Source organism: Annulohypoxylon truncatum (assembly GCF_022578515.1).
Source record: "Annulohypoxylon truncatum strain CBS 140777 unplaced genomic scaffold F4807scaffold_5, whole genome shotgun sequence".
In the NCBI taxonomy this organism is placed as follows: domain Eukaryota; kingdom Fungi; phylum Ascomycota; class Sordariomycetes; order Xylariales; family Hypoxylaceae; genus Annulohypoxylon; species Annulohypoxylon truncatum.
This window is the reverse complement of record NW_025953791.1, coordinates 843,096-871,034: the sequence shown is the minus strand read 5'-3', so window position 1 is coordinate 871,034 and position 27,939 is coordinate 843,096. Positions and strand designations below refer to the sequence as shown.

The window sequence follows — 27,939 nt, the reverse complement described above, 5'->3', positions numbered from 1 at the left end:
ATTCGTTTACTAGAAAATCATTGGGACACCCGTTTGACTCCGCATGACCTAAGAAACGACGAAGTTCATAAACCAGTCGGAAAGGCGGCCTGTTCAGGTTATCGTGGATTGGTTTTAGTCGTTATGACATCAGCCAGCCTGAGACGAAATAGGACTAGATCAGTATGGAGACGACTTCCGATTTATGTGGAGATTAATGTCTTGCTATATCAACTAAGAACGGTTCAGTAGGTTTATTTTACAGAGCAAATCCGGTGAGCTGTATATGGCATGGTAAATTGTGGGATATCTGTATTTCTGTGTAAGGGTCGAATATAAAAAAGGAATGTTCGTTTGATATTTATTAACCCTATTGAAACCCGCTCACGTACAAAGTTAAAGACGTTTAACTGTGGATCGTACCTGGCAGCCCGGATCGAAACTGTTCGTGGGGTATTAATCCTAGGCCGCTTGGAGTAACACCAAAGAGGCCGAGAGGCTAGTAGGCAGCTACGCTATGAAAGGATGTCCTTGATAGCTAGATACTGGCTCTTACATGCAAGATATACACATAATAGATATCTCTATAATGAGGTTCAGCTACGTAAGCCATTGGTTTGCTGAGTGACCCACAGGTAATGCAGGTGCCCTGGGATCCCGCGGGCGCGGCGCAATCAGCTTCCAAGAAGAGCAAAAAAGTGCAAGTTGTCGATTTCAACTTCTCGAATTGAACAAGCGCGCAAAAGCCGAACCTAAAACCGACCACCCTTTACCATTCTCACCATCATAGCGACCGATCCAAACTGTCCACAGTTGATGCGTCCACACGCCAGCATTTCTGTGCTCAGTCTAGAGCAAAAGGCCTACGTCCCGCCGAAGCATTCGTCTCCGACCTGAGGCCGTCGCCACTGTTTGCCGCGATCATGTTGACAGAAATCGCCAGCTCCGCCATGGAGCTTCTTCGTATGTCAATCGAAACCCAATTTTATGTCGCATCATCCCTAAATACAACAACATTGCTGATATCGTGATACACTACAGGACGAGCGGACGAAGAGACGGATCCCGATGGTATGATTGAAATACCCTCTACTAATTGCGCGGCTCTGGTCCGGCCTACATATCGATCTGATCTAACAAACGTATAACAGAAGCCGACTCGGGACAGAAGGAAATATTCGCATCATGGGCTCTGTTCATATCCATCATGCTTCTTATCATTGCCTTCTTCACAAGTTATATGCTACAGCAGAAAAAAGTCCAAGCTGTTCATGAAACAGTAATTTCCATATTTGCCGGTTCGTCGCACACAGCTTCAGAGAATATGATAGACAATGGGTTACTAATAGTTGATATCAGGAATGATCGTAGGTTTGGTTCTAAGAGTGAGCACCGGCCACTCCATTCGACAGCTCGTGAGCTTCGATTACCAAATTTTCTTCAACCTTCTGCTACCTCCCATTATTCTGAACTCGGGATACGAACTACATCAGGCCAACTTCTTTCGAAATATTGGCACAATATTGACCTTTGCCTTTGCCGGTACTTTCCTATCCGCCGTGGTTATAGGTCTACTATTATGGCTATACACTCGGATACCCCTCGAAGGTCTAGAGATGACCTTTGTCGACGCTATATCGGTTGGCGCAACTTTATCAGCAACAGACCCCGTTACTATCTTAGCTATTTTCAATACCTATAAAGTAGATCCAAAACTCTATACCGTTATCTTCGGCGAGTCTATTCTGAACGATGCCATTGCCATCGTCATCTTCGAGACCGCGCAAAAGTACAAGAGCGATTCCGCCGGGGCGTATGGAGTGTTTAGCTTCTTCGAGGGTGTGGGCATCTTCTTGCTCATCTTCTTTGGTAGTTTACTCATCGGTGTCCTCGTTGGTGTTGGCACTGCCCTCGTTCTCAAATTTACGTACATCAGAAGGTATCCTCAGATTGAGACTTGCTTGATTGTGTTGATCGCATATGCAAGCTACTTCTTCTCGCAGGGATTAAAAATGTCAGGTATGTCTTGCCCTATTTCAACCCGATGAATGCTAGAGTGACTAAGTCATCATAGGTATCGTGTCTTTGCTGTTCTGCGGTATTACTCTTAAACACTATGCCTATTTCAACATGTCACGACGAACACAGCTCAGTACCAAATACTTCTTCCAAATCTTGGCCCAGCTATCCGAAAATTTCATATTCATTTATTTAGGACTGTCGTTGTTCACAGATAACGACCTCCAGTTCCAACCTCCTCTAATCATTGTCACTATTATTGCGGTCTGTGCGGCACGATGGGTTGCTGTTTTTCCACTGTCTAAAGCCATTAACTGGTTTATTCATTATCGAGCGAGACGTCGGGGCATCGAGGTTAGCGACGAATTGCCCTATAGCTACCAAGCTATGTTGTTTTGGGCCGGTCTGCGCGGGGCGGTCGGTGTGGCGTTGGCTGCTCTTTTAACCGGAAAAAACTCCTATGCTCTAAAGGCTACTGTGCTTGTGGTGGTGGTACTGACTGTGATCATCTTTGGCGGCACCACGGCACGAATGTTGGAGATATTGGGTATTAGGACAGGGGTTGTCGAAGAGGTTGACAGTGACGACGAATTCGACATTGAAGCGGCTCCAGGGGGCTCTTATTATAAGCGGTCTGGAACCGGAATTGGGTACAACCCTAGGCAACGAAATGGGTCGGTGCGCCTTAACCATGTGGATTCCGGGAGAACTAGGCCAGTCGCAGAGCCAGAACGTGGAAGTTATGTATCGGGACACCGCTCACCGTCCTTCCCTACGTCGCGCGCTACGAGCTCGAGCCGTAAGGGCACTCGCCAAGCTGGTGATGATATTGAACGAGCAGATCTCCTCGGTCGTAATGGCAGTGTAACCGACTCGGACCTTGGTAGTGATATCGATACATCAGATCTCCCGCCTCCAGCACGTAAATCCGCGCGGAATAGGTCAAGTCCTATCCTCACGCCTAGCGCCACGGAAGACGAGGAAGGAGTATTCTCTTATCCCACCTCGGGTCACCGAGATGCAATGCCCGTATCTGCTAGGGAAGCATTTAAGCAGCTGCTTACTGCTCAGGACCCTCAGGCGTTATTCAGACAGCTCGACGAGGACTATATCAAGCCTAAACTTCTTCTCGATGGGGGAAATGGTGGCCCAAGTGATAGAAGAGGAAATGGAGAAGGAGGCTCCGGATCAGACTAAGCGTATAAGACGTTACGGTAAACGATTTGGGCTAATACCTACCGGTATGAATGATTACTGTATACTACTAGATTCAAGATTCATTGGCATTATGCGGCGTCCTAGGTATCGTGTTTTAAGCGCAATACGCTATGTGGTTAAACCTCGAGTTATTCGCATTGCGTATATGCGTGTATCTAATGTTCAACGAGTCTTTACATACTACACCACATACATAGGTGGTCACTATGGACATACATATGGATGTGTATATGTACAAATGTATAAGTCGTTGGCGATGAGGTAATGCTGGCTGTGCTGCGGTAGACTAAACCTAAACAAGCACAGTTTCTAAACTTAGCCACGTTCGTCGAAGTTAGGCGGGGTTATGCGTTTAAAGGCATCTAAAGTATATACGTCCAGGTTTATTAGGGGATCTAGTGGGGAAAATACAGGTGGCACGGGCTGTTACGAAACAGATGGACACACTGACTGGACTGGACAAATGACCGGCTCCATACGTCCAGACTACTAAATCCACTAACCCCTACAAGTTCCACCACCTTCAATCCGTATATTGTATTGTACATAGAAAAGAAGTCTAGGAAACACCAGGCGCTCAAGACATCGCCCTCTGGCGCGCACCCTTCGAATAGACTCACTCTTACTCTCGAATTTCGGCTCGTCCTGTCTGTATACCTGATATGCGTCAATTATAGCTGAAAGGCGCACCCTGTCTGCCTCCATGCCACACCCTTAAAAACGTCCCCCGATCGTGCCAGTGCCAACCTTTACCGACTCCCACTCTCCTCTCCCTAACGATATAGACTCTACCTTTGATCCGACATCATGGCTTCCTACGGGAATACTATGCCCATGGCCGCTCCTCGCCACGGCCAGCAGGCCGCTTACGGTGCGCCAATGCAGATGCATGGCCAAATCCCCTTACAAGGACCGCCCGCCCCTGCTGGCACCTTCGCTCCAGGCACCAAGATACAGGTCGGCAACCATAGGGTAGTGATTCAGAAATACTTGTCCGAGGGTGGATTTGCACATGTCTATCTGGTGAAGATGCCACAGCCTATCAATGGAACTGACCAAGCCGTGTTGAAGAGAGTCGCCGTGCCGGACAGGGAGACTCTTCGTGGGATGCGGACTGAGGTTGAGACAATGAAACGACTCAAAGGACATAAAACAATTGTCACATACATCGACTCGCATGCATCAGAGCTGAGCGGTGGCGGTTACGAGGTCTTCTTGCTTATGGAATATTGCAATGGAGGAGGACTGATCGACTTCATGAATACCCGGTTACAACATCGTCTTACCGAGCCCGAGATTTTGAATATTTTCTCAGACGTTGCAGAAGGTGTTGCTTGTATGCATTATCTAAAGCCACCTTTGCTACATCGAGATTTGAAGGTCGAGAACGTCCTAATTACGATGCATGGATCCCGGAGGAAATTCAAGTTGTGCGATTTTGGCTCGGCTGCACCGCCGAGAGCCGCACCTCAGACGGTCGTAGAATGCCGCCTGGTGGATGAAGATGTCCAAAGGCATACTACATTACAATATAGAAGTCCCGAGATGATTGACGTATACCGGAAACAACCGATTGACGAGAAGTCGGACATTTGGGCCCTGGGCGTACTTCTTTATAAGCTCTGCTACTATACTACACCCTTTGAGGAACAAGGACAACTTGCTATCCTAAACGCAAGTTTTAGGTTCCCTAGCTATCCTCCCTTTTCGGATAGACTAAAAAAACTAATTGGTAAGTGGCCGTAACCCCTTACTCGGGTTCATATGCTGATTGAGGTCGCGAAGCATCTATGCTACGGGAAGACTTGCGATCTCGGCCAACCATTTACCAAGTGCTCCGAGAAAGCTGCTTGATGCAGGGTATCGATGTACCCATACATGATGTACGTGTAGTTGTCACTCTGTATAATATCCGACTAATATGTTCTAGATTTATTCTGGAAAATCTCGATCAGATGCAAGAAGCGACAAGCAGCCATCTTCAGGTAGGGATAGCAGGGGCACTCCAGGCATAGGTGCAGTATATTCTCCACCACCACAACCGCAAACTCAGGCGATACCCGAGGTTACGCCCATGAGGCGTGGAAGGCCATCTGCTGCTAGTCAGTCTGTTCCAAGCCAGTCTACGCCAAAACAAGCGCCAAAACCGAGCCCATCTCCAGCGAGGGTTACAAACGGCGACCCGTTCGCTGCTCTCGACTCCAAGACGGGATCAAAAATCGATGCGGACGAATTATCATCGAGATTCCCAACACTCGATCAGTTCTCTCTCTTACACGACCAGGGCACGAAGTTTGATTTCGACAGCTCGGCACCCCTTGCGGATCCACCACTAAGCCAACGTGTTACCGACCAGCTTGCAGATGATGCTTTTGCTAGGCCTCAATCCACAGTGGGAGCGGCCCCCTCAAGCCAGCGACAGTCGTCAGATCTAAACCGAGTGAGGTCGGTAAACGCTGCGACTGATATACGAAGGTCGTCTCCCCCACCCGGCTCTATTAACAAGCCTAGTTCTGCTCCTCCTAAGCCTGCGGAGATGAGCCGTGCCTCAGCTATAATCTCTAGCAATCCCGAGCTCCAAGCTATTTCATCTCCGCCTCAGGTTTCGCAAGATACAGCAAAGCCGGCCATGGTGTCAATCGGGACAATGACCGGTGATACACCTAGCCCTGAAAGACAAATCCGAGATTATCCCCCAATTCACCGATTCCCCGTGGCGGATCAACAGCGCGCATCTAGCTTACCTACACAGCAACAGTTAACAGGCACTGGCCAAAAACGGCCGGATTTGACTTATCCATTACGACCCACGCCAACTCCTCGTCTTGATTCCTTCCCACCACAGCAAGGACATGCCCGACACTCATCCTCATCGCGCCCATCCCTCGAAGCTGGTCGACCGAGTGCCGAACAACTAGATTCGCTATCCAAACCGCCAATTGGAGGACGTCCCAGGCCTGCTAGTACTTATCTTGAATCCGACATAGACTACCTTCGAGAGCGGGAAGCGGCACCTAGGCCACTCCGTTCGCCTGGCTTTTCGCCAAAATTGCGCGGAAATTCCTTGTCACCGAGGCTTGAGCCCCAAGACGACACGGTGATAGAATCAAACGTGGACTTCCTCCGATCGATGGAGGACCCAGATGGAAAAAAGAAGGATAAAGGTATCAAGCAGCATGGGAAGCGTGCTAGTATCACTTCCTTGTCTGGTACCAAAAATATCCTTGCTGGGAGGTTTGGGGATGCTTTCAAACGGTTCGAGGGTAACCCTTCGGCTTCGGGTGCACGGACACCGTCTCCTCTTAAGGATATGGAACGTCACGATCTAACCCCTATCGCGGGGTCAGAAGCAACTGATGGTCGTAGCGATGACGGTCACCCTCTCGGGGAGCCCGAGATGACGCCAGAGATGCGACGGGAGCTAGAGGCCCAAGCCCTCGCCGAGGAGGAACGGCGGGTGGAGGCAGCGCAAGCTGAATACAAGCAGCGAATGGCGGCACGAGACGCCGGAGGCCCATCGGCCCCGCTACCCAAGAGCATCGGCGGCGTATCACGGGCTGTGAGCATACAGAACCGCGTGCAGAACCTGCTGGACGAGTCCCAGAAGTCCTCGCAGCAGGTCCAGCGCACGGCGACGGGATACGGTAAGTTCTCGGACGCCGCCGTGGCGAAGACTCGCCCGGAGAAGCAGGCTCCCGAGGTCCCCAAGAAACTAGTCACCGGCGGACGCGGAAATGGCCCTCCGCTCATGCCGGTTTCTACCTCGGTCGAGGTTCCAAGAGGACGCGCCCCGGCTGATCCGAGTTCGCCGAATAAACCGACGCTTCCACCCAAACCTACGCACCTAAATAAGTTACCAACAGGAGGTGGCAGCCGAGCGAGGTCACCACCGAAAGGACGATCCGCTGGCCCAGCCCAACGGAGCTCTTCAGAGCATCTTGCCGGCGTGGGGCTCCCCGGACGGCCGATCCTAGATATGAGCTTCAAGGAGAAGGAGGACTACATACAGGACTTTACCAAGCGATATCCGAGCTTGAGCTCGATCGAGATGGTAGAGCGCGACCTCGATGACGAGGTGGACGGGAAGCCGAGCCGATAACGCGTTCGACGATAATATAAGGGGGAAGGGGAGGGGGGGTTGAGGCTTGGAAGATGAGATAGAAGAATAGAAGCGGTAGAGGAGGGGCCACAACAAACAGGTTATAGACAAGTTAAAGCCAAAGGCAAGATAAAGCGGGAGCGGGGGTTTGAAAGTTAGCCAGCCATCCAACGGGATATTTATTTTATACGTACTACTATGTATGTGTATGTAATGTACGGAACGTGTACGTGACCTTTTTTTTTTGTGGAGGCGGCGTTTTAGTACCTATTATTAGGTATCTACCACTGCTACTACTACTACTATGTTCGTTGTTCAAGTGGCGACGCCTGCGAGCAGACAATTGTTAGACGTGGGATTGGCGTTTGAAGCAAGAAAGGCAGGCAGGCAGGCAATTGAATAGTTACCCACCCGCATCGGTTTCTTGAGTTATTGATTGTTGTAATGTATGGTACGGCGTGTTGTGTGTGTGCCTGCTAATGTATGTTATGCTTTTGTTCGATGTTCGAGGTGAAGAGGTTTTGTAATAGACATAATATCGTATTAATGAGATTTGTGGATGGGTTGTTGGCGAGGTGTAGGTATTTGGTTGCTTGATTTGTGTCGTGTCGTATCCTAGTATGGAGTATCCCCTTGACAGGGGATCGATAGGTAATACTCATCGTATGGCTTCAACTTTTATAATGTCAGATCAACGACTTCTCTTCAGAAATAATTGAAGTTTGGCAGGCTTAGAAGAGAACATGAAGCAAAATCGATTACCTTTAGTAATTGTACTTTCCCCTTAGCGCCCTTTCAACCCCATCTCGAGGCTCAACAAGATCCTTTAAAAGCGATAGTTGAAATTCGAAGACAGTCTCATGAATTCATATCTTATTCCAGCGAAGTAATTCCTCGATATAGTTGAGCTAACGAGAATTATAGTAGAATCGAGATAACCCTCGCAAATTATTCGAAGAGAACCATCGACGATCAGACCTTGCTGGATATAACCTTCAACTGGCCCTGGGGATCGTATAGTTATCCCGGCCAGTCTACTATGACCGAGGTAAAGAGTAGAGTATCGTAGCGAAAATGAGAACCGTGACCCTAATGACGGCGTAGGAAATCCTCAACGATGTCACTAGACATCCATCCCCATCGTTCGTCGTCGGTCCATTGCCGTCAGCTTTATACGGCAACCCAAATCCCAACTCCATAACTCCATCCCATAACCCTTTTCCCTTTTCCTTTTTTCCCTCCTTTCCAACACGAGTGAATTTGAAGATTCAAATTCAACTCAACTCCGTTTCCCTCCTAGCACGTGTAACCCAGCCCTTCACCACCACCACCACCACCTTCACCACCACTCCCCTAATCCTCCGTCAAAATAACATAAACGAATCTTATCTCCGGCATCTTCGCAAGGCACTTCTTGACCACGGGATCCTCCTCATCCCAATTCATAAGCAACCTATTGCTCTCCGCGTCCCAACCCACCACATCCGGCGGATCGTCCGGCAAGCCGCGCACCCGGTCCTGCTGGTACACCTCCTGCAGCCAGGCGATCTTGTAATCGAACCTCAGCCCATCCCAATGCGCCTTTCTCTGCGTCGGACTAAGCTCCTTGCCGAGCCTTGTCAGCCCCAGAGCGCACGCGCGCGTCGTGTCCCATTCATCCGTCTCCAGGACCTGGGCTACGCGCGCCACTTCGTCTGCGTTAGTGTGGTCGACGAGCAGCGCCGAGTCGGTTCCGAATAGTGTTGCGATCTGCGGTGACAGCAGGCTGGTTTGCAGGGTGAAGGAGTCGCGCGAGCGACTGTTGTGGTTGAAGATGTTGAGGGTGCGCAGCGCGCAGGGCTCGGTTTGGAGGAACCGGAATATGAAGCGCATTCCTGTCGGGTCTTGGTCGGCGCTTAGGCGCCAGGAGGAGTAGGCTTGGATTGGGTCCCAGGGCGAGGAGGGGGGAGGGGAGGAGGAGGAGGAGGGGGAGGAAGAGGGAAGGTCTTCGACCCAGTCGAATGGACAGGGATCGCAGAGCGTGAGGCTGGTTAGGTTCTGGAAGAAGTTGTCGCGGCGGAAGATCCAGTGCAATTTGAAGAGGATGTCTGGTTGAGGTTGCCAGATGACTGTTGGGGTGGGGGGTGTTAGTATATACTGAGTAACACTCTAGGTAGGTAGGTATGTAGAAATGAGAGGGCTAAGATAGGGTAGATGGCGATATACTTACAAATATCCGTCTTGTGGTTGAACCAACCGAGAGCTATATACGGCTCTTCGCAGTAGTGTTTAAGGAAGACTTTTCGCGACTCGCGACATACGTGAGCGATAGCCGGCGGAGGTAGCACGGGCAGTTCCTCGTCGTTATCGAGGATGAGCGAGAGAGCTCGACGGGGCACGGCAGCCTCCCAAATCATGATTCGTAGCTCCGGAGGGAGTTGGGAGAACTGGGGGAAGGAGTCCATTAAAAAGTCTTCCGAAGCGTCTCCATACGTATACTCGAAGATCTCCCCAAAGGGCATGTCCATTTTGATGACAGCCCCTTATAACATACGCCTTAGGTAGTTGTGATAGATAGTAAGTCGTCAATATTGACGAAAATGAAAATGCTCGTCCTCGAGTCCTCGAGGGTGGGACAATGATATAAAAAGCTGTGAATTTTTCTCTCTGTAGCGTATTCTTTCAATTCAACGTTTTCTTATTCTTCGTCAGTCTTTGGTTATTTCGTTAGACAGGCTTCGTTCACTTACTTCTTTTTCTTGTAGCAGCAAGAGTCGTTCTATGCCTTAGAGATTTTTTCCATATAGCATCAACGATTGAAGATAAATTCTCACGAGTTGTTGACGAGATGCGGAAATGGAGATGAACCTCGTTCAGATGAACCGAGACTCTGAGGACGGTGATCCCTTAGTTCAAGAGCAGTTATTTGATCAAAGATAATCAAGGGTAATCGGTATTTTGAGATGAGTTATAGGGAACGGTCGTGTAGAAGGCATACGGACGTGTTCTGGCAAAGGTGTGGTGTCTGTCTGGATAAAGTGATGAGAGTTAGGATGTGTTTGTGGGTAGAATGAAAAAGTGGAAAATGTTGCAGTGTCCTAAGAATACCTAATGCCATTCAAGAACCCAGGTCACTTGATCAAATGAACTGAAAAAGTCAAAGCTAATCCAAATTGACCAAACACTAAGAAAATAAGGGTAAACAATGCCTTCCAACTATGTGCACAAGCCACGTCTTATTACTATTTACAACGGCGACGACTAGTGTGAAAGTACCATTCGCCGACGACCCTTACGGTACCTAGACATGTCATCTACCCCTATTTCTACTAGTATTAGGTACTTAGAATAGAGCCCTGAAGATGCGTACGGGCAAGTTTTTCCACGTCTTCTTTTCCGTCACTTCCTCGTCGTCTTCGTCGAACTCTAATGGGCGAGCGCCGGCCATTAAGTCGATATCATGAAGCTTAACCCACATTTGCCAGTCACCACTGTAAATCTTCCAGACCAGGTACAAGAAGATGACGATGGGAGCCGCAAGGTACTGCTCGAAGAAGTCTGCGGCATCCGGGGTGGCATCGGGAGAGGGCTAGTAGTGATGTGTTAGTTCATATCGACATATCGCCAAGAGGGGAAAAGGGGTAGTTGGGTAACTATACTTACGTAGAGAGCGTTGTAGAAAGTCGCAATCAAGCAGAGGCCGTTGAGGAACAGGCCAATAGCACTACCCCAGATTCCTAGGGGCGCGCGGTACGGGATCTCCTTGAGGGCACGTCCCTGAGATTTCCAAGCCATCCGGAAACGAATATGGGCTAAGCAGCAAGAGCCCCACACGAAGAAGTATGACAGACCAGAAAGCGAGAGAAGCCAGGTGAAGACGTCGAGCCCGTTGGAAGCGACACCGAGGTAACCCAAGAGACCGAATGCTAGCTGGACGATCACACAGTATATCGGTCGGCCGGCCTTGTCGACGTAAGCAAGGAATTTCGGTGCCATTCCTCGCTCAGCCATCGCCTGCATAGTTCGCGTGGAACCGAACGTGCAAGAGTTAGCGACGCTAATGACCGAGATAGTAATGACCGCGTTGAATATCGAAGGTAGAACGGCGATACCGGCATCCTGAATGGCCAAGACGAAAGGCGAATAGCTCGAGTTGGCGCCGGAGGAGTTCTTTAAACGTTCGTCATCCGAAGGCAAGATGAGGCCGAGGATGAGGAGGTTGATGATGTAGAAGAAAGCAATTCGGAAGAAGACCTGCTTGGAAGCCATGGGAATAGCGCGTCTAGGGTTGGACGACTCGGCCGCCGCGAGACCAACTAGCTCGGTACCGCCGAAGGCGAAAGCGGCCACGACGAAGACACCGGCGAAGCCGTTGAAGCCGTTCTTGAAAGCACCCGGATCGTACCAGTACTTGCCGCCGATGTAGCCCTTACTACCAACTCCGCCGCAATTTATAATAATGCCCAAAATGATAAAACCTGTGCAAGCAGCAATCTTGATCATACTAAGGACGAATTCGACTGTATATCGTTAGCTTGTTTGATCACAATCTTGCGTCTTGATGAACGTTTTACCTTCACCATAACCTCGTACACCGAATATCTGAATCAAAGTTAGGATTACCAGGAATACGGTGACCCAGATCGCGACATTGAGGTCAGGCCTCCAGAACTCGATGGTGATACCGGCAGCGATCAATTCGAACGGAAGGACCGTGAGCCAGGCGATAGCATAGTCCCATCCCATAGCAAACCCCCTGAATAAAAGATTAGCACACGTAAGTCTGCGGACGAAGCGAGGGCGTACCAAGACGGGTCGACGAATCGGACAACGTAGGTATAGAAGGCACCGTTAACAGGGTAAAGCTACGCGCATATTAGTAATCCGATGCTTCGTATTTCAAAGGATTCGATATATAAGGGATAGGAGCAAGGACGCGCGGGAGAATTCTATACATACCACAGCTAATTCGGCAAGAGCTTGCATCGTAAACAGTAACATGATACCGACAATGAAGTAGCCGATGACCTATTAACGTTACTACATTAGCACCAGGAGCAAACATTTCCGCATAGTAAGCGGGTTGGCGAAAAAGGGAAACATACCAACGCAGCCGGGCCACCTTTGTAAAGAGCGCTACCAGATCCGATGAACAGACCAGCTCCAATAGCACCACCTGTCGCGATCGCATCTCATCAGCATACGATTCCAAATCCTCGAAAAAAATGCGACGCGCTCCTAGAAGTTCTTACCGATCGCGATCATCTGCATATGGCGACCCTTTAAATCCGTGTGAAGCTGCCCGCTCTTGTTGACGATCCCGACCTCCTCGTCATGGCTCCCGTTCGAGTAGGGCTGCGGGGTGACCGCGGCCTCGTCCTTGACTTGCTTCTCTGTAGTGTCCGACATCGTGAGGAGTATCCGGGGTTTGCCTCCCTAGGGCTTCGACGTTGTCAGAATTCGCGGGTTCGTGTCTGGGTCACCGGGATGGAACGAGCGACCATAAGGAATAAGAAAAGGTAGAAAAGAAGGGATCGCAAAACAGCAATTGCGGTAACAGGTAGGTAGTCAGTTCGGGGTATATATGCCTGCTATATATAGGAAGGTAGGCAATGCGGATAGATGTATGGACGGATGTACATACATCCATGAATAAAATAACAAGGATACATGGAATATACCGTAGGTGTCTGCTAGTCTAGACCCTTGCTGCAGGACAGGGCAAGTAGATGGGGATGCTGAGGGATGAGCATCCGTTTACAGATAGGTCTAGCTGTATTCATTACTATGTCCGCTAGACAGCATGGTAGAAACGTTCTAGCAGGCTTGTATAGCCTGACGTTGTCAATCCTCCTCGTTAACATTATCACGCGGTTAGATAAATACATCCAGTGAGATTAGTGGAGGGCTCGCTACTTGGACGAGTGAGCAGGCTAGAAAATCCGTAATCTATCGAGGCCAGTGGCGCGAGCATGAGTGAGGCTAGACAGATAGGCGAGGATGCCCGAGACATTTACTTTGGATGCTTGTTTTTGTTGATCACCAGATATTGCACTATCGACTTATGGACTTCAGCTGCCAGTTCTGAGTGATATCAGCATCAGTAGGTTCCGAGGTCAATCGTCGACAGTATCGAGTTATTCAGCAGGGCACGTGGTCCCCTGCTTTCTTGGGCAACAGGAGTTTGACGAAAAAGACCAGGGCTTCCTAGTTTCCACCGGACGGATTAACCACGAATCCTTCACCGACGCAAGGCAGTTTAGTTGATTATTAGACGTTAGAGTATAGGTAAGATCTTTCGTATGTATGGAGGTATGTAGGAGAGAGAAATGGAGAAACGGGCGCGTTCAGCTTCAGCTCCAGATTCTAGAACATGGAAGCTGATAAGAAGGTTTAGGGGGGATGGCATTTCTTGTCTCCAGCCAATCAGACAGCGTATACCCTTGTCGTTCTTCAAGGGACCCCCTGTAGTTCTATCTAGGTACGTCTGCATCTACTGCGGTACTGTGTAACCATCAGAGACCCACCTGTCCGCATATATTGTTCTTGAATAACGTCACTCAAGCGACTCAAGCGCTAAGCCCAAGGCGGTTAGAGACGAGTGGTTTCGGCGATATTATTGCTCTAATGGAATTGATCCTAGAGGACGGCAGCACGCTTTATCGACCGTTTAAATTAAGAACTAGCTAGTAATAGCCAGATCTTCGATCCTGATAAATCTCCGGTCCTTACTCGTCCCTCCTGATAAGACGGGACGAATGAGGAAGGTCTTCCGAGTTTTTACAGATTCTTATCAGCGATTTTCACGAAGGGGCCTTGGGTACGAGCCCGGTAGTCTCGTTTTAAAAAGTACCTTTCGCCGCGCTTGGAAAAGGCTCCTCTCAAGCGTCCGCGACTAGTTGAAACTGTCGATGCTCGAAGTCCGTCTGAACTTGGCTTACTTCGGACTTGCCTTCGCACTTGGACGGATTGAGGATGCATCTTGCTTGAAGCTTCAGAGTCGCTCCCGCGTCGTGTGATAGTCATGGGGTTATCTAGACGACTTGGTCTACCGAAGGCATACGCATCTAGTTTTCAGGCCTATGCGTGGCGACTCGGCCGGATGCTGGGAGAGTTTGCGGGCCTGGATGCCAAGACTCTACGATTCGCAATTTGACTCGCGAGATCATCATCCTATCAATACGCAGACCTGGCAGACCCAGTGCGTCGTCATCCTATATTCAAGCATGAACGATTGACCTTGCGCTAGCAGAGATCCAATTAAATATGCTCTCTGGAGTTGCGCGGACACTACTAGTAGTCTCATTCCATCTGCCCCGAATCGTGTGTTTCTAGGGTTCTAGAAGGATAATAGCCGTTGGGGAAAATGGCGTTATACCGCCGCCGTCCCCGTAGGGTCCACTGCATTGGCTATTTACTCCAATTTTTAAAGGCGGCTGGGGCGTTGGTTATCCTCGATAATGCATTACTCCACGTACGTACAAATTCAGCTGGAAAAACATGTGCTACTTAATTGTGAGTAGACATAACTCCTAAATACATATTATATCCATAGATACCTATATATGTCTAGATGCTCTTGCACCTGTAATTGAATTGTAAAAGTTGTAAGTTGCTCAGGTAACCAGACAAATAGTCGCGTTATTGAAAATCAGTCAATCCATCGTGAAACCAACCACGAGTCATGTTAGAAAGCGATAGGTTTCTGAAATTGTTATTGGCAAATCCCCATTTTGAGAAAAGGCCTGCGGATAGCTCAACTTAATCAACTTGATGTGTATGTAATTCTCTGACACATGATGTCACTTTGCGGCTCTTTAGAAAGAATCTGACGAAGCACCTTATTTGAATTCGTTACCTAATGGAATCAGTCAAGTGACCCAGCAGCTCGGGTTGCATGGATACCAAGATGGGAGGTACTGTAAGCAGGCATTCCAAATATGGAGGCAATACCTACCTACTAAGGTAGGTAGGTGAAGTAGGTATTCAATTTGGACTACAGTGATCCAAGCCGCCTAGTTCCGGTGGTTTTCTCGACGGGATACTTGGCAACATGTTATTTACATTCGTAGCGTCGACAGAATGGTGCCAAATTCTAAGATTGAGATTACGAGGGATATCTTAGTGACCGTTAGCTTCATTACCCCGGTGGTTACTAATACGGTAACCGTTTAACCCCCTTTTTTAATATGGGTCTCACCCCTCCCCCTTTTTGTGGAAAACACCATATTCGAGAATCGTGTGGTAATGGGATAAATAGATCTTTTCCCACTCGTTTCATCATCAGCATTTAAGCAAGCAATAAAATGAAGGATGTCTAGGTATATAATATCGTGACACTTATTGGCGCTTCATGCCTTTCTCATCAGTTCGTCTGCAAGGCCGATGATGTAGTCGATGTATCTGTCCCTAGGCGCCGAGTCTTTCTCGGCCTGCTTAACTTGCCGCGTAAACCGATTCCACACCATGATATACTTGTTATCGCTCTCCTTAGTTGTGCCAATTTGCGAGAATGCCTCCTTCATCCTCTCATGGTCCTTTAGGGATTTATACGCACTCAGTTCGTTCGGTCGACCAGCGTACCGCTTGGTGTCCGCTAGTTGGACACAGTAGAGGATCACGGCAGCCAAGGCTGAAGCCAAGGCCGTGGCCACGGACGAACCGGTAAGCGCCGTATAGTTCTTCACGTTAGGGTTGTCGTGTCGTTCCATTACCACCTTGTGCCCGGGGAAGATGAAATCGACGAGCGATTGGTCACCGAGCCATTTCAGCGCTGTGCCCGAGGCTTCGGCTGCTCCGATTTTGAATATGTTCTTGGTAGCACTCGCTGCTGGATATGTTTGATCTTTATAGGCACCTATCGGATTTGCGTTAGAAGGAAATCCTGTGGATAGCCAAGAGCAAGGGTATGGCCTCTTGGTGATTTGATACTCACCCTGGTCTGTGGCAGCGCAAAACATAAGAATATTCTGACGAGCAGCGAGGCCAACAGCATCCTCCAGCTTCTTTATATCGTCTCTATTTCCATCGGTCTTCTCGATGGTCCAAGACATAGAGATGATGTCTACTTTTTTCTCGACAGCTGCACAAACAGCCTACATGGGAGTCAGCATAGTGCACCATGACGACTGATATTCTATTGGGTTTGGTATACTTTCGCAGCGCTTTTCGCGGTAATTTGTCGTCGGCCTGGCTCGATGAAGTATTCGTCTAGCCTCAATATATACAGCCTGACATTTGGACAGACCTTTGCAGCCAAGCGAGCCATCGCGGTCCCATGGCCACCACCAGATACATAGTACTGCATTAACGTGAGTGAGTAGGTCGGTAATTATGTGAAAGGAGGCAGGGGATGCTACAGGACCCATCAAGATACGTACGGGCTGGTTCAGATTTTGTTCTTCATCTCGGTGACAGAAACTCCTTCCGCCGATGATCCTTGACTGGATGCTCTGGTCGTTAATGTCTACGCCGTCATCGATAACAGCAATAGTGATTGGGTGTTTAAGGATCAATGGCGGCTCAATGTTCCGCTCAGCGGCCTGCAGGAAATCTGCGAACTCTTCCATGCTAGAAATCCATTTATGCCTCTCATACGGGTCATGAATGGCGTCGCTTCCATTGAGTACGCCATCGATGGTGTCGTCCGTCATTTTACTATCATATACCTTAATCACACCGTTCTCGATGCGCTCCTTGAAAGCTGTTATGTTTTGTCTAGTTCGAGCACGGGTTTCGAGACCCTATGAGTAAACGTTAGTATCTCCTATGTGAGAAGACCGGATAACACATACCTGTTGTACATGGAGGTGAACTTCCTGGAGCCTTTTTAGTTTCCTCAGGCCTTCGGGCTCACTCCACCCTCGGAGGACAGCGTTATTACCGCTCCAATACAAATGCACAATTCGTGCTTCAGGGGCAACTTTCTGGATAACTTCAGGTGATAGGTCGACCTTTTTCCACTGCCATATCTCTACACCCATGCCAATCAGACAGAATTCAATGGCTTCGTCGCTATGCGCCGGCTCTTGAAGATCGTCCACAATGACTTTGAGAATTATCTTAACTTTCTTCTCGTCTCTAAGCCATTTAAATAGAGGTTTCATATCGGTGCGGCCATTGCCATCAGGCTTCGGTGCTCGTTGACCAGGCCTTAATCCGACAGGATCATCTTCAACTTCCACACGAGGAATGGCAACGTATTGCAAGATATCTTCGAGAAGAAGATGACCGAGTCCACGCGTGATTCCGCTTTTATTGACCTTTGGAGACACCCCTGACAAATCAAAGTAAATATGTCGATCTATACGCCGTTAGTTTCGGTTGAGATTGAATAATAAGGCTATGTACCATACTTTGTTGTGATCCGTAGAGAAACTCTACCGCATCATCATGGTTCCTTTTGCGTAGATACTCTAACTTCAAGTGCTGCTTTATTTCCAATGCGCTGGATTCTGTTGGTTTCAACCTCGAGGCTTTGGGTTTCTTCGATGACGTCTTATCCACTGATTTCAGCTTTTCTCTTTTATTAATATCATTCGTCGAAGTTGTTCCAACTTGAAAATCTTCACTTCCGTTTGGCATATGTAGCGTAGCTCTGAAGCCGCCCGTACGCGCAAGCCGTGATTGGGGGCGGGAAGAGGGAACCAATATGTCTGGTGTTCGTAGCTCTCTGGGCATATCTTTTGATAGTTCTCTTTGTTTGCCCTTGAAGTTATCTTTCTCACTAAAATGTACACTCTTATGAGCTCCTTCAGTGTCCACACCCTGTTTTCTGTTTGCGACTTGTTTCTCTCTTTGCTTTGCTTCCTCATAGGTAAATTCGTGGTACAAGTAAGGTGATAATAAGCCCTTTTCTGGGTGTTTGAATGTCATGTCCAAAGCTTTATCGCACTTCTCGACAAGTTTCTGGACAATACCAAGTTGCGCCTCATCGCATCGTCTGTACTCGACTGCCAGGTGAAGAGGAGTGAGACCGTTTTCATCTACGGCCAGGAGTGTGTCCTCATTAGCTCTCTCTATCAGGGACTTGAGCGGATTGACATCCTTAGCAGACGATTTCTTTATGATGGCTTGGTGGATGCAGTTGGATGAGCGCAAGACTTTGGGGTTTTTTGATATGCTCAAGATGCTATTAACATCAGCATGAGCCTCACACATTATGTTTGCTAAGATGTGATTCTTATTGGATATGGCACAGAATAATGGTGTTTTGCCGTTTTCATCTTGCGTTGCTAGAAGGTTTCCGGACAACTCGACTAATCCACTGATGAGAGGCTCCATCTTCCTGGCAGGTGGCAAATCATCTTTCTCAGATTCGGCTATCAAATGAAGCAGAGTTTGTTTCTTCGTGCTTGATTTTTCCACAGCCTTATTCGCATCTAGGAAGGCTTGAACACCAACAGGAGTTGTTAAGTCAAAAGTTCCCGACTTGATTTTGCCGCTTTGTGCGCCAGATTTGAGGTCAGCCAGAATTCTGTCGAAACTATCTTTCACCTTTTTGGGAGGCCAGTCTTCATCCTCCTCGTCACCAGATTCACCAGATTGTGAAATGCTTTCATCACTTCCAAATGAGTCATCATCTTGTATTTCCTCTTTCCCATCCAGATTTTCGGTGATTTCGAGATCGCCATCTGATCCCTGAGTGGCCATATTAAAGAGTCTCATTCGACAACGGACGATTTATTGAACAAGAAACAAGTCTACAACAATTCAACTAGTAGGGTTTGAAATTCAAGTGCTGGACACGAACGAATTGGAAGCCACATACATCCATAGTACCAGAAAGGATCAGCTGCTTTAAGAAGTGCCTGGGTAATGGTGTATGCGGCTGTAACATCAACCAATAGGTGCTGGGTAATCAAATTGGAGGGTTGCCACCAGAATTAATGATACAGTGCGGGAAGATTCTAAATCTTCAAATCTATTAATCTCACACCCATCTCTTCCCTAGGGTACTTAGGTAGGTAGGTACCCGTTATCCTGCAAACTGCAAAAAGCGATATATACCTAATACATCAAAGTTCAGAGTTCGTGGTTCGTAAATGAGACGATATCGAGTTCCTGGAGATCAATTTCACCGAGAGAGGCTACATTGTATTCTCGTAACTTATTTGTGGGTGGCAATATTGGATCATAGCGAATAGGGTCGTCTATGGGTATCGAGCCAAAAAGTCGAGCGAACTGGCTTACCAAGTCCACCTGAGTTCTGATCTTGAACGTGAGATAAAACTCTTCAGAGTCTTGGCGAGACAAGAGCACTGCGGTCCGAAAATGGGCTGGGACACCGGTCTTTGTCGACTCGTTCTCCAATAGCGTCCAGGATACAGCATTAGAGGCGCCATAGTTTCGACCCTTGAGGTCTATAGAACCAACAATCGTAGTTGAACTGCTGGTCTCACGACTGGTAGCCTTCTCCCACTTCCAATTGCTGCCTACCTCAGCCCCGAATATTTTCCCACCAGCACTAAACTCACCACTTTTGGTGATTGTCTCTGTTCGTGCCGTTGGCACCAGAGTCATGCGTCCTTTAGGGGATATATTTAAGACCTCAGGCTCTTTCCCAGCATCGGATCCGAAGATGTATTCAATATCCACAGTTGCAATTCGTCGAGCTTTCTTACGGGGGTCGAATTGGAATTCGTGTACGATGAGAGTTGCGAGGTCCTCTCCGTCTTTCAGGTAACCATGAATGACATCCACGCCGGTGCAGCGAACGTCAATAGCACCCCTCCGCTCCGTGATGTTTTTGCGTTGAAGCGGTGCTGAAGGGTCATTCTGTATACGAAAGCCGCTACCTTCATTGCCGATTTCGCTGAGATCAAGCTCAAGCTCAAAGATAGGATTGCTCTGATCAAACTTGATGTCGTTGGACATATCGGATAGCTTGCTAACGAAGTCGTTCGGTTGGAAAACCTGTCACTTCCGTCCACTTGGGCAGCCTCTACTTTAAATGTGTTGATTGCAGTATTAAGTACCTAGTCGGCTTTCTTCCCTCCAAGTAAGTATTTGCCTCCCAAGGCAGACAGGCGCCTAGGTGTCTACCTAGCAATGACAATGGTCGGATTATTGGTACCTATATGGCTACATACAGTCCATAGCCCCGACGGCGGGGACACCGAATCGATGGCTTAATAGCGACTTATTTGAGAATCCATACCGTGTAGCATTTCTCATGCAGGTAATCAGCCACCCTCCCCCTCCCTTCCCCCCCAGTACGGCAGAATATTTCCTCACCGAAGTCTGTCAAGGCCTACCTACTTGGTAATGTCCAAGTGTTTCTTCCATTTCAACCCTCATCCACATCAATCTGGTCGATAATGGATACCCTCAATCAACATGGCTAGCATTACACACACAACTCCAGACGCGGGCCCAGCTGATTCGTCATCCCAGAAGGATCTTAACGAAGATTCTGCGAAAAGCTCACGGGATGATGGCCCTAGCGAAGAAACGTCAAATTTTCCAAAGAACGAAGCGGCCGAGCCTGTACATACTTCTCGAAATAGCGACGGCGATGCCACTAAATCAAGAAAGAACTCGATAGTAGAAGATACAGAGGACAAAGACGACGAAGTGCAAAGACCATGGAAAGACTTGGAGGATTATATGGTTCGCCGCAAGCCGCCGGAATACGATGCCGAAGGGCTTGTAACTCTCTGGAACGCTCAATACGACACGAGTCCAGAGCCTGCAAGTTATATGGCTGCTGATTTTGAGTGAGTAAAACGGGCTTTGACCTTGACATATGTTAGGTTAGGGTTACTAATTGACTTCCGAATGAAGCATTGTTGTTGTCCATGGGTTGAGAGGTGCCCGACGACCTCCTTGGGAAAACCCCGGAGCTGGAAGCTCTATCTGGCTTTACGATCAGGGCCGTTATGGTGGCCGTAAAGTGATGTCTTTCGGATACAGTATCTCAAAGATCATGTGTGGTATCTACACATATCAAGTAATAATGAATGTTGCAAAGAGACTTTTAGACGACCTGGTACGTGTGAGGTGTGAGACTACCAAGGTTTGTCAGCGTCGTATGCCGTTTTGAATGGACGAGACTTACTGACTTGTCCTAGGAGAGATCTATCATGTTAATTGCGCATGACATCGGGGGAACCATAGTGAAGTGTGTAAGTTATACGAGAAAGGGCTAAGAATTATAGGGAAGCTAATAAGTTCAAAAGGCACTCGCACTGGCCGAGCTAAATCCTCGATCGTATGGGGATATCTTCGATTCCAGCCGTGTTCTAGTAAGTGATTCTATGATTTACACTATGGCTTCTTTTGTTGATGCTTCTTAGGTTTTTTATGGCTGTCTACACAGGACCACGGACATCCTAGAAATGGAAGATAGGTTGTCAAAATTCTTATATGGCCACATTTTATTAGAAGGTCCAACTCCCCCCCCACTTGTAAACTCAACGAGACATCTTGCAGAGGCTATTATGTCCATCAATGCTCTCTTCACGGACTCTAAACAAATGTTCCTGTCATCTATACTCAGCATATACTCGGACGTTGATGAAAGTCTCATTGATAAGGTACCTATGCTCTAACAGCGTACCTAATTGTAATTGGGATTAACAGGCAAAGTCAAAACTAACTGGAATCGATAGATCTATGATGGGTTTACTGGGACATTAGGTATACCTTTTGAGATACGCGTCCCCGGTGGCCTAAAAGACGACCGAGGCCTGATCGAGAAGAACCTCAATGGGGTAAACTCATGTGCGTGACCACATAGAGAGATAATTTATACCCAGATAAATTCCTAGCTGATTTCACAATAGCGGCGAATGTCGATAGGAGTCTACGAAACAATCAACGATTGTTGGCCTCTATTGCTTCACCTCCGCTACCCCTCAGAACTGCCGCGGGTCCTACCCATCCTTACTCATGGGTTACCGAAAATGAGGTGTATCAATCCTGGTATACTCAACGGGGACCGAGTTTATTATATTTGGATGGCAAGTCTGACACACAGGCGGCATCTGAGTACATTTTTGGTCATCTTGACAACCTTAGTTTGAGCAAGGATGATGATTGGTTTGTGCTCTATTTCACCTTCAATCGCTACGACGTTAGAAGGCATAAAATAGAAGACATGCTTACAACATTCCTTGCTCAAATGTGTGGCTTCTTACAATCACCCGATTTCGATTGGCTGGAAGATATTCGAGTTCACCGAGGATGGAAGTATATGGATTTGTTAGACTTGCTCAGCCTCTACTATTTATGTATAAACAGGCGGAGAGTCTCTTGCGTCATAAACAATTTCGATGACTGCGAACCCCTTTCCAGGAAGACCTTTCTTAGCAGTATTTATTCCTTCTCGGAAAACCAAAATATGTCATTGAAAGCTATAGTGACTAGCCACATACCAGGAGCCTTGTTGGAAGAGCTTTCGAGTTGGTCGGTGCTAAACCTCGATGCGGCAGCTCCTACGACGGAAAACGAAATTACAGCCGATTCTTTTGACGCTTCTCTTCAGAGACAGCGGCCCGAGGCACGAGCCTTTAAGACACAATTCGAAGAAGAACTGAAAGTCATCGCGGCTCTAAAGCCCGAAGTTCGCGGCCTTGTGCTTGATCACGTCAGGAGAAATGAACATTGGCCATTGCATAAATCCATCGAGAACATACTCGGACCTATAGAGGAAATGAGTCACAAGTCAGTCATCAAGAAGATCTTGAACAATGTCCCGGACAAAGAACTTGTTTTTCGTGCACTATCCTGGATTTTATACGCTACACGGCCTCTTACGCCCTGGGAGCTTACGACAGCAATCACGATTGGAATTGAAAGATCAGGTCTAGAAGAGCAGTTGCGAATCACTCAATCAGCTAATAAGTTCCTGTGCAAGTTGCTAGCCTGGTTCTCAGGCATCATTGCCCTCGATCACAACGAAATCATTATATCTACACGTGGTGTACGAGAGATATTGATGACAGACTACAGCTATGGGCCCAAGGACTTCGATGCCTGGAGTATTTCTGGTAGAGGAGCGCACATTATGATCGCCAGAACTTGCTTGGCTTATCTGACTCGTCCAGGGACGAAAGGAAACTTGGAGGCGTTTTACAACGATTCCCTCTACAACAACTCCCACGTAGCCATAGTTGACGATCGCACAACGCTTCAAAACTATGCTGTACGGTTCTGGATGCATCATCTATCTCTTGCATCTATTGATCATGAACCAACAGATATTTTGACATCGTTTAGCAAGTCCGAAATCGTACCATATTGGTCTAGAGCATATTGGGTGCTTGCAAATCCATTCACAAGGAGTCGGCAGCCTCGTGAGTCTCTATATCCTCATCTAGCTAGTACAGGACTATTTTTGCAGGCTGAAAATTGGTGTAATAAAGATGAAGATCTGTCTGAAGGATTGATAGAGGCATGTCTTAACGGAGCCTTACAGACTTTCCGCGATCTTCTCCTTCGCCGCAAACACTCAGAGGAAGTCCTTACTGAAGCACTGGTCGGTGCTGGTGCTTACGGCGATAAGGCAATCCTAATCGAATTAGTGGAATATATAACGAAGAATTACCGCAGTTTCTCTTGGGATAGTCAAAAGACTATAGTGGCTCGCGCGAGTTTTCTAGGACTTGACGAAGTCCTTGTCAGGCTTTTGGAGGCTGGATGTCCTATTGATGTCGAAGTACCAGGAGCCTCGAGGCTTGTGACACCGCTTCACCTTGCTGTTCGTGTAAACAACATCAATGGTGCCAAACTACTCTTGGAACGAGGAGCAAATTCGAACCATGTTAACAAATTCAAATGGACATCCCTTCATTTAGCATCGTTTCGTGGCTATCTAGAGATGGCAAAACTCCTCGTGCGGTACGCTGCAGATCCAGATGCTCAAGACGAATATCTACAATCGCCACTTCACAATGCTTGTGTAGCCGGACATTCAAGATTAGTTGAGTTTTTGGTGGAACTTTACGCAAATCTGGACATGAAGAATCCCAACAGTCAGAACGAGCCGAGCTGGTCGCCTCTTGCATTATCTGTCGTAGGAAATAATATAGAGTGCGTTAGGATACTCCTCGGAGCCAACGCGGATCCTGAAATACCCACTCCATATTTCGGGACTCCTCTTGCATGCGCTGTTAATTATGGCTGCCTGGATATATCTAGGCTTCTGCTTGTAAAGGGGGTAAATCCAAATCATGAATTGATCAAACCTCCAATACTTCATCTGGCAATTGGTTCGAAAGATGACCGGTTTCGACTTGGCATAGTCAAATTACTTATCGAAATGGGGGCCAGAGTGAATGCCGACGATATCAACGGGAATGCGGCATTACATCTAGCATGTTGGTCAGATGATCCGCGTAAGCTTCTCACGGTTGAGTATCTTCTGGAACAAGGGGCTGATGTGAACCATCAAAATCATGATGGAATTGTCCCTTTACACATCGCAGTATCAAAAGATGATGTGAGATTGTCACAACTCTTGCTCGACCATCATAACAACGTACTGGAAACTGCGACCAGGACAAAATTTACACCATTGGTTTTGGCCTTGAAAAGCGAACAGATGACTAGGATGCTATTGGAACGTGGTGCTGATCCAAACACACGTCCCGACGGCGATGAACCCGCCCTATTCTACGCAGTACGGGGAGATCACAAAGAAGCAGTGAGACTATTAGTTCAGTATGGTGCTCAGATAGACCCACCGAATGGACTACGAGACGACACGAAATGGGAGCCAATGAAGAGCGCGGTCTTCTATGGACAAGAAGACATCATTAGGATCCTCGCTGAAGGCGGCGCGGATGTCAACCGTCGATTCAGCGATGGTTCGACTCTCATACTCACAGGACTGAACAGCACTGGGTTGAGAGCACTCCTGGAATTCAGACCCAAAGTAGATGTCCAGGATAATGATGGTAACGCGCCGCTTCATTATATCTATGAGCAGACGCCGCTTGAGAATGTCAAACTACTCGTCCGCGCGGGGTCTGATATCAATCTCACGGGGTACCGGAATCAAACGCCTTTATGTGAAGCGTTAAGGTGCGGGCATGAAGAAGCAGCTCGATACTATCTGTCAAGGAAAGCCGACGTTAACATACTTTCTCCTGTCTATGGAGGCTCGTTGCATACGGCCTGCAGCGCAGGCCTAGTGGATTTAGTCCCAGAGTTACTAAAGGCAGGGGCAGATGTCAATTTGGTCGCCGATGAATTTGTTGGAACACCACTCTCGTCGATATTCATTCAATACTATAGCATCGAGAGCTCCTATGAGAAAAAGTCCCAATTGATTAACATCCTTTTCAACGCGGGAGCCGATCCTATGATAACAGGCGGCTTGTTCGGCAATGTCGCAGGTGCTGCGGCTTTGGGCGGCAATAGCATTCACCTTGGTATGCTTGCTTCAAAAGGTGTGAGCTTCCTCTCTGTTGACGGTATGGGCAGACAGCCGCTTCACATGGCCGCCGTGCACGGGGATCGGGATATAGTTTCCTTCATTTTAGATGCCGGCGGTAATGTCACCGACAAGGATAAAATTGGACGCAATGCTATAAGTTGGGCTGCTCAAGGAGGCAGCATAGAAATATTGGATGATCTTCTACATCTTACCGGTGACGATGTTATCAACGAGCCAGACATAGACGGATGGACCCCACTGTATTGGGTCGCAAGGGGTATCGGGAATGAAATCCAACATGCGGGAGGGAATCAATACGACACGATCAAGATGCTGCTAGGTCGTGGTGCGGATAGGACTATCAAATCATCTATAAACGGGAGGGAGTATACACCGGCAATAATTGCCAGATATCACAGCTGTGGCTCTGATATCTTAGAACTTCTCATCCCTGGCGATGAAAAGGACCGACAACTATTCAGCGACAAATCACCAACGCCTCCAAAGCATAGGCGTCTCAACTATCACCTCATTACCTGTGACTTTTGCCTGTTCGTAAGTATTGTCTTCTCTTGCTCCTAGTTGGGACACTCGATTTAATGGCCCAATTAGTCTTGCTACGGTCTAAGGTACAAATGCAGAACATGCATGGATTTCGACCTTTGCTATAAGTGTTATAACTCAAAGGACAAGTTGCACTTCCCCGATCATGAATTTGAGGAGTTTGGCCCGGAGTTTGATATGGACGAGGTAGCCTCCCACTCTCGAAGTTCGTCGCCTGGATCATCGCCAGATGAGGCCTCGAGCTCATCTGACCCTGATTCCGACGGTGAAAGCGGTAATGAATCGGTGACATCTCCAATTGATGGGTGATGGATTTCATATTACGCATGTGCAGTCTAGTTGAAAAGGTTCCAAAAATGGTTATATCTAGGTACTTACTTACCTACTTAGGTAGGTAATTACTTAACTTCAATTCGGGGCCTTCTTCAATGATCCTATTATACCTGAGGTCGTTACCACTTCCTATTATATTTCCTTCCACTATATTCATTATATGTCACTGTTGCTATGTCAACATCTGACCTTTAACTGCTTTGAAGATATGTGTGGCGTCTCTTCGGCTATGTGAAACATCGCGCATAATCTCAACCCCCTTTTCTGGCCACCCACCATCAAGAATGAAAACCTACCTATATAAGCCCTAATATATTAAGAAAGTGCAATGCGGTTGGGTAAATTGAAACCTATATAGTGAGACGACCATCGTTACTATCAATTCATCCTTCCCTTGCCTTGCTGACCTTCACTTACAGGGCTAGCTTGGGTTTCAACCACCAACATCATACTCCATGTATCCCAATCACCTAGGAAACTGCTGTATATATGTAGGTACAGTAACAACCATCGTGAAAATACTAGGTATCCAGGACCTATATATTTCTCATTGTAGCAGTATGTCAGCTCGTAAATAGTGTCTTGAGAAAAGATTAGGCTGTTCGTAAGGGCTCAACAGATTAATCGGAGTCATTCGTGTATCTTGACTTTTGACGCCATAAACTACCATAAGATCCCATTTTTCAAGTTGCAAGGTGCCGCAAGATTATATTAAGATACATACCAACAAATTTCCCCTAAAATAGCAATTCAAAGGCTTCCGAAAGCTAAACATCACACCACTCGTCCCGAAGCGTGAAAGCCGGACCCATAATAGCCACCTCAAAATCCGCTTCCCTAGTCGAGGCGCAAATCGTACGATGGTGGTGAGATACAGCCAAGGACCCCCCGAGAACGATATAGGCCCAGATCTACACGCCCTAATACCCAAAGGATCGAGTAAAAAAAAACCAAAAAACAAAAAACAGCGACGGATACTTCCGTCACTACGCCAAAACCGTGATTTCCGCGAAGAAACAGGACAGCGGCGCCTTCAGGCCGCCGTTCGGCGTCGTCCATGAGTCCGGGTGTCGAAGCCAGCAAGGGGGGAGGATATCGACGATATCCGTCCATACCTCATACCTAGACGTCAGATTCGACGCTTCCTGTCAGGCCATTTAGCACTAGCACGGCCGTCATTTCCGAAAAAAATCACGCAATACATCCATAGCACCATAATTCATGAACGCAGGCATTTTCCGAGAGGAAATTATGTATGTAGAAGGATCGGTAGTCTAAATCCGCACGTGAGCTATTCATGCTAGCTACATACATACACGATATGCTCTTTCCCGCCCTCACCGCCGCGTAGATAAAAAAACCCGAA

The 27,939-nt window shown here is 47.8% G+C and overlaps 7 protein-coding genes across 7 annotated transcripts; 3 read left to right on the top strand and 4 right to left on the bottom strand.

Annotated features, from left to right (window-relative positions):
• Positions 1 to 677: 677 nt before the first annotated feature.
• Positions 678 to 3,448, top strand: F4807DRAFT_412919 (sodium/hydrogen exchanger). The gene is made up of 5 exons (XM_047996816.1): positions 678 to 942; positions 1,021 to 1,050; positions 1,131 to 1,277; positions 1,339 to 1,998; positions 2,054 to 3,448. Exons 1-5 carry the CDS (start codon positions 903 to 905, stop codon positions 3,193 to 3,195), a joined length of 2,019 nt encoding a protein of 672 aa, XP_047857615.1. The 5' UTR covers positions 678 to 902; the 3' UTR covers positions 3,196 to 3,448.
• Positions 3,449 to 3,704: 256 nt separating this feature from the next.
• F4807DRAFT_412918 (kinase-like protein) lies at positions 3,705 to 7,905 on the top strand. The gene is made up of 3 exons (XM_047996815.1): positions 3,705 to 4,948; positions 5,002 to 5,099; positions 5,147 to 7,905. Exons 1-3 carry the CDS (start codon positions 4,024 to 4,026, stop codon positions 7,313 to 7,315), a joined length of 3,192 nt encoding a protein of 1,063 aa, XP_047857614.1. The 5' UTR covers positions 3,705 to 4,023; the 3' UTR covers positions 7,316 to 7,905.
• Positions 7,906 to 8,154: 249 nt separating this feature from the next.
• F4807DRAFT_412917 (uncharacterized protein) lies at positions 8,155 to 9,840 on the bottom strand. The gene is made up of 2 exons (XM_047996814.1): positions 9,525 to 9,840; positions 8,155 to 9,423 (listed from the first exon to the last, which is right to left on the bottom strand). The coding sequence occupies exons 1-2, from the start codon at positions 9,820 to 9,822 to the stop codon at positions 8,669 to 8,671; spliced, it is 1,053 nt and encodes a 350-aa protein (XP_047857613.1). The 5' UTR covers positions 9,823 to 9,840; the 3' UTR covers positions 8,155 to 8,668.
• Positions 9,841 to 10,637: 797 nt separating this feature from the next.
• Positions 10,638 to 12,703, bottom strand: F4807DRAFT_457177 (amino acid permease/ SLC12A domain-containing protein; the record flags this gene model as incomplete). Its single annotated transcript, XM_048000999.1, has 7 exons — positions 10,638 to 10,883; positions 10,958 to 11,814; positions 11,869 to 12,050; positions 12,101 to 12,159; positions 12,254 to 12,322; positions 12,400 to 12,470; positions 12,547 to 12,703. The coding sequence occupies 7 exons, from the start codon at positions 12,701 to 12,703 to the stop codon at positions 10,638 to 10,640; spliced, it is 1,641 nt and encodes a 546-aa protein (XP_047857612.1).
• Positions 12,704 to 14,982: 2,279 nt separating this feature from the next.
• F4807DRAFT_471577 (uncharacterized protein) lies at positions 14,983 to 19,308 on the bottom strand. The gene is made up of 6 exons (XM_048002932.1): positions 17,650 to 19,308; positions 17,089 to 17,597; positions 16,675 to 17,037; positions 16,449 to 16,595; positions 16,230 to 16,389; positions 14,983 to 16,151 (listed from the first exon to the last, which is right to left on the bottom strand). Exons 1-6 carry the CDS (start codon positions 18,959 to 18,961, stop codon positions 15,646 to 15,648), a joined length of 2,997 nt encoding a protein of 998 aa, XP_047857611.1. The 5' UTR covers positions 18,962 to 19,308; the 3' UTR covers positions 14,983 to 15,645.
• F4807DRAFT_311133 (uncharacterized protein) lies at positions 19,141 to 20,433 on the bottom strand. The gene has a single exon (XM_047995053.1). The coding sequence runs from the start codon at positions 20,168 to 20,170 to the stop codon at positions 19,319 to 19,321; it is 852 nt and encodes a 283-aa protein (XP_047857610.1). The 5' UTR covers positions 20,171 to 20,433; the 3' UTR covers positions 19,141 to 19,318.
• A 199-nt stretch (positions 20,434 to 20,632) lies between these two features.
• F4807DRAFT_457174 (ankyrin repeat-containing domain protein) lies at positions 20,633 to 26,549 on the top strand (the record flags this gene model as incomplete). Its single annotated transcript, XM_048000998.1, has 8 exons — positions 20,633 to 21,012; positions 21,080 to 21,284; positions 21,367 to 21,420; positions 21,475 to 21,540; positions 21,592 to 21,831; positions 21,907 to 22,018; positions 22,081 to 26,231; positions 26,289 to 26,549. The coding sequence occupies 8 exons, from the start codon at positions 20,633 to 20,635 to the stop codon at positions 26,547 to 26,549; spliced, it is 5,469 nt and encodes a 1,822-aa protein (XP_047857609.1).
• Between the last annotated feature and the right edge of the window lie 1,390 nt (positions 26,550 to 27,939).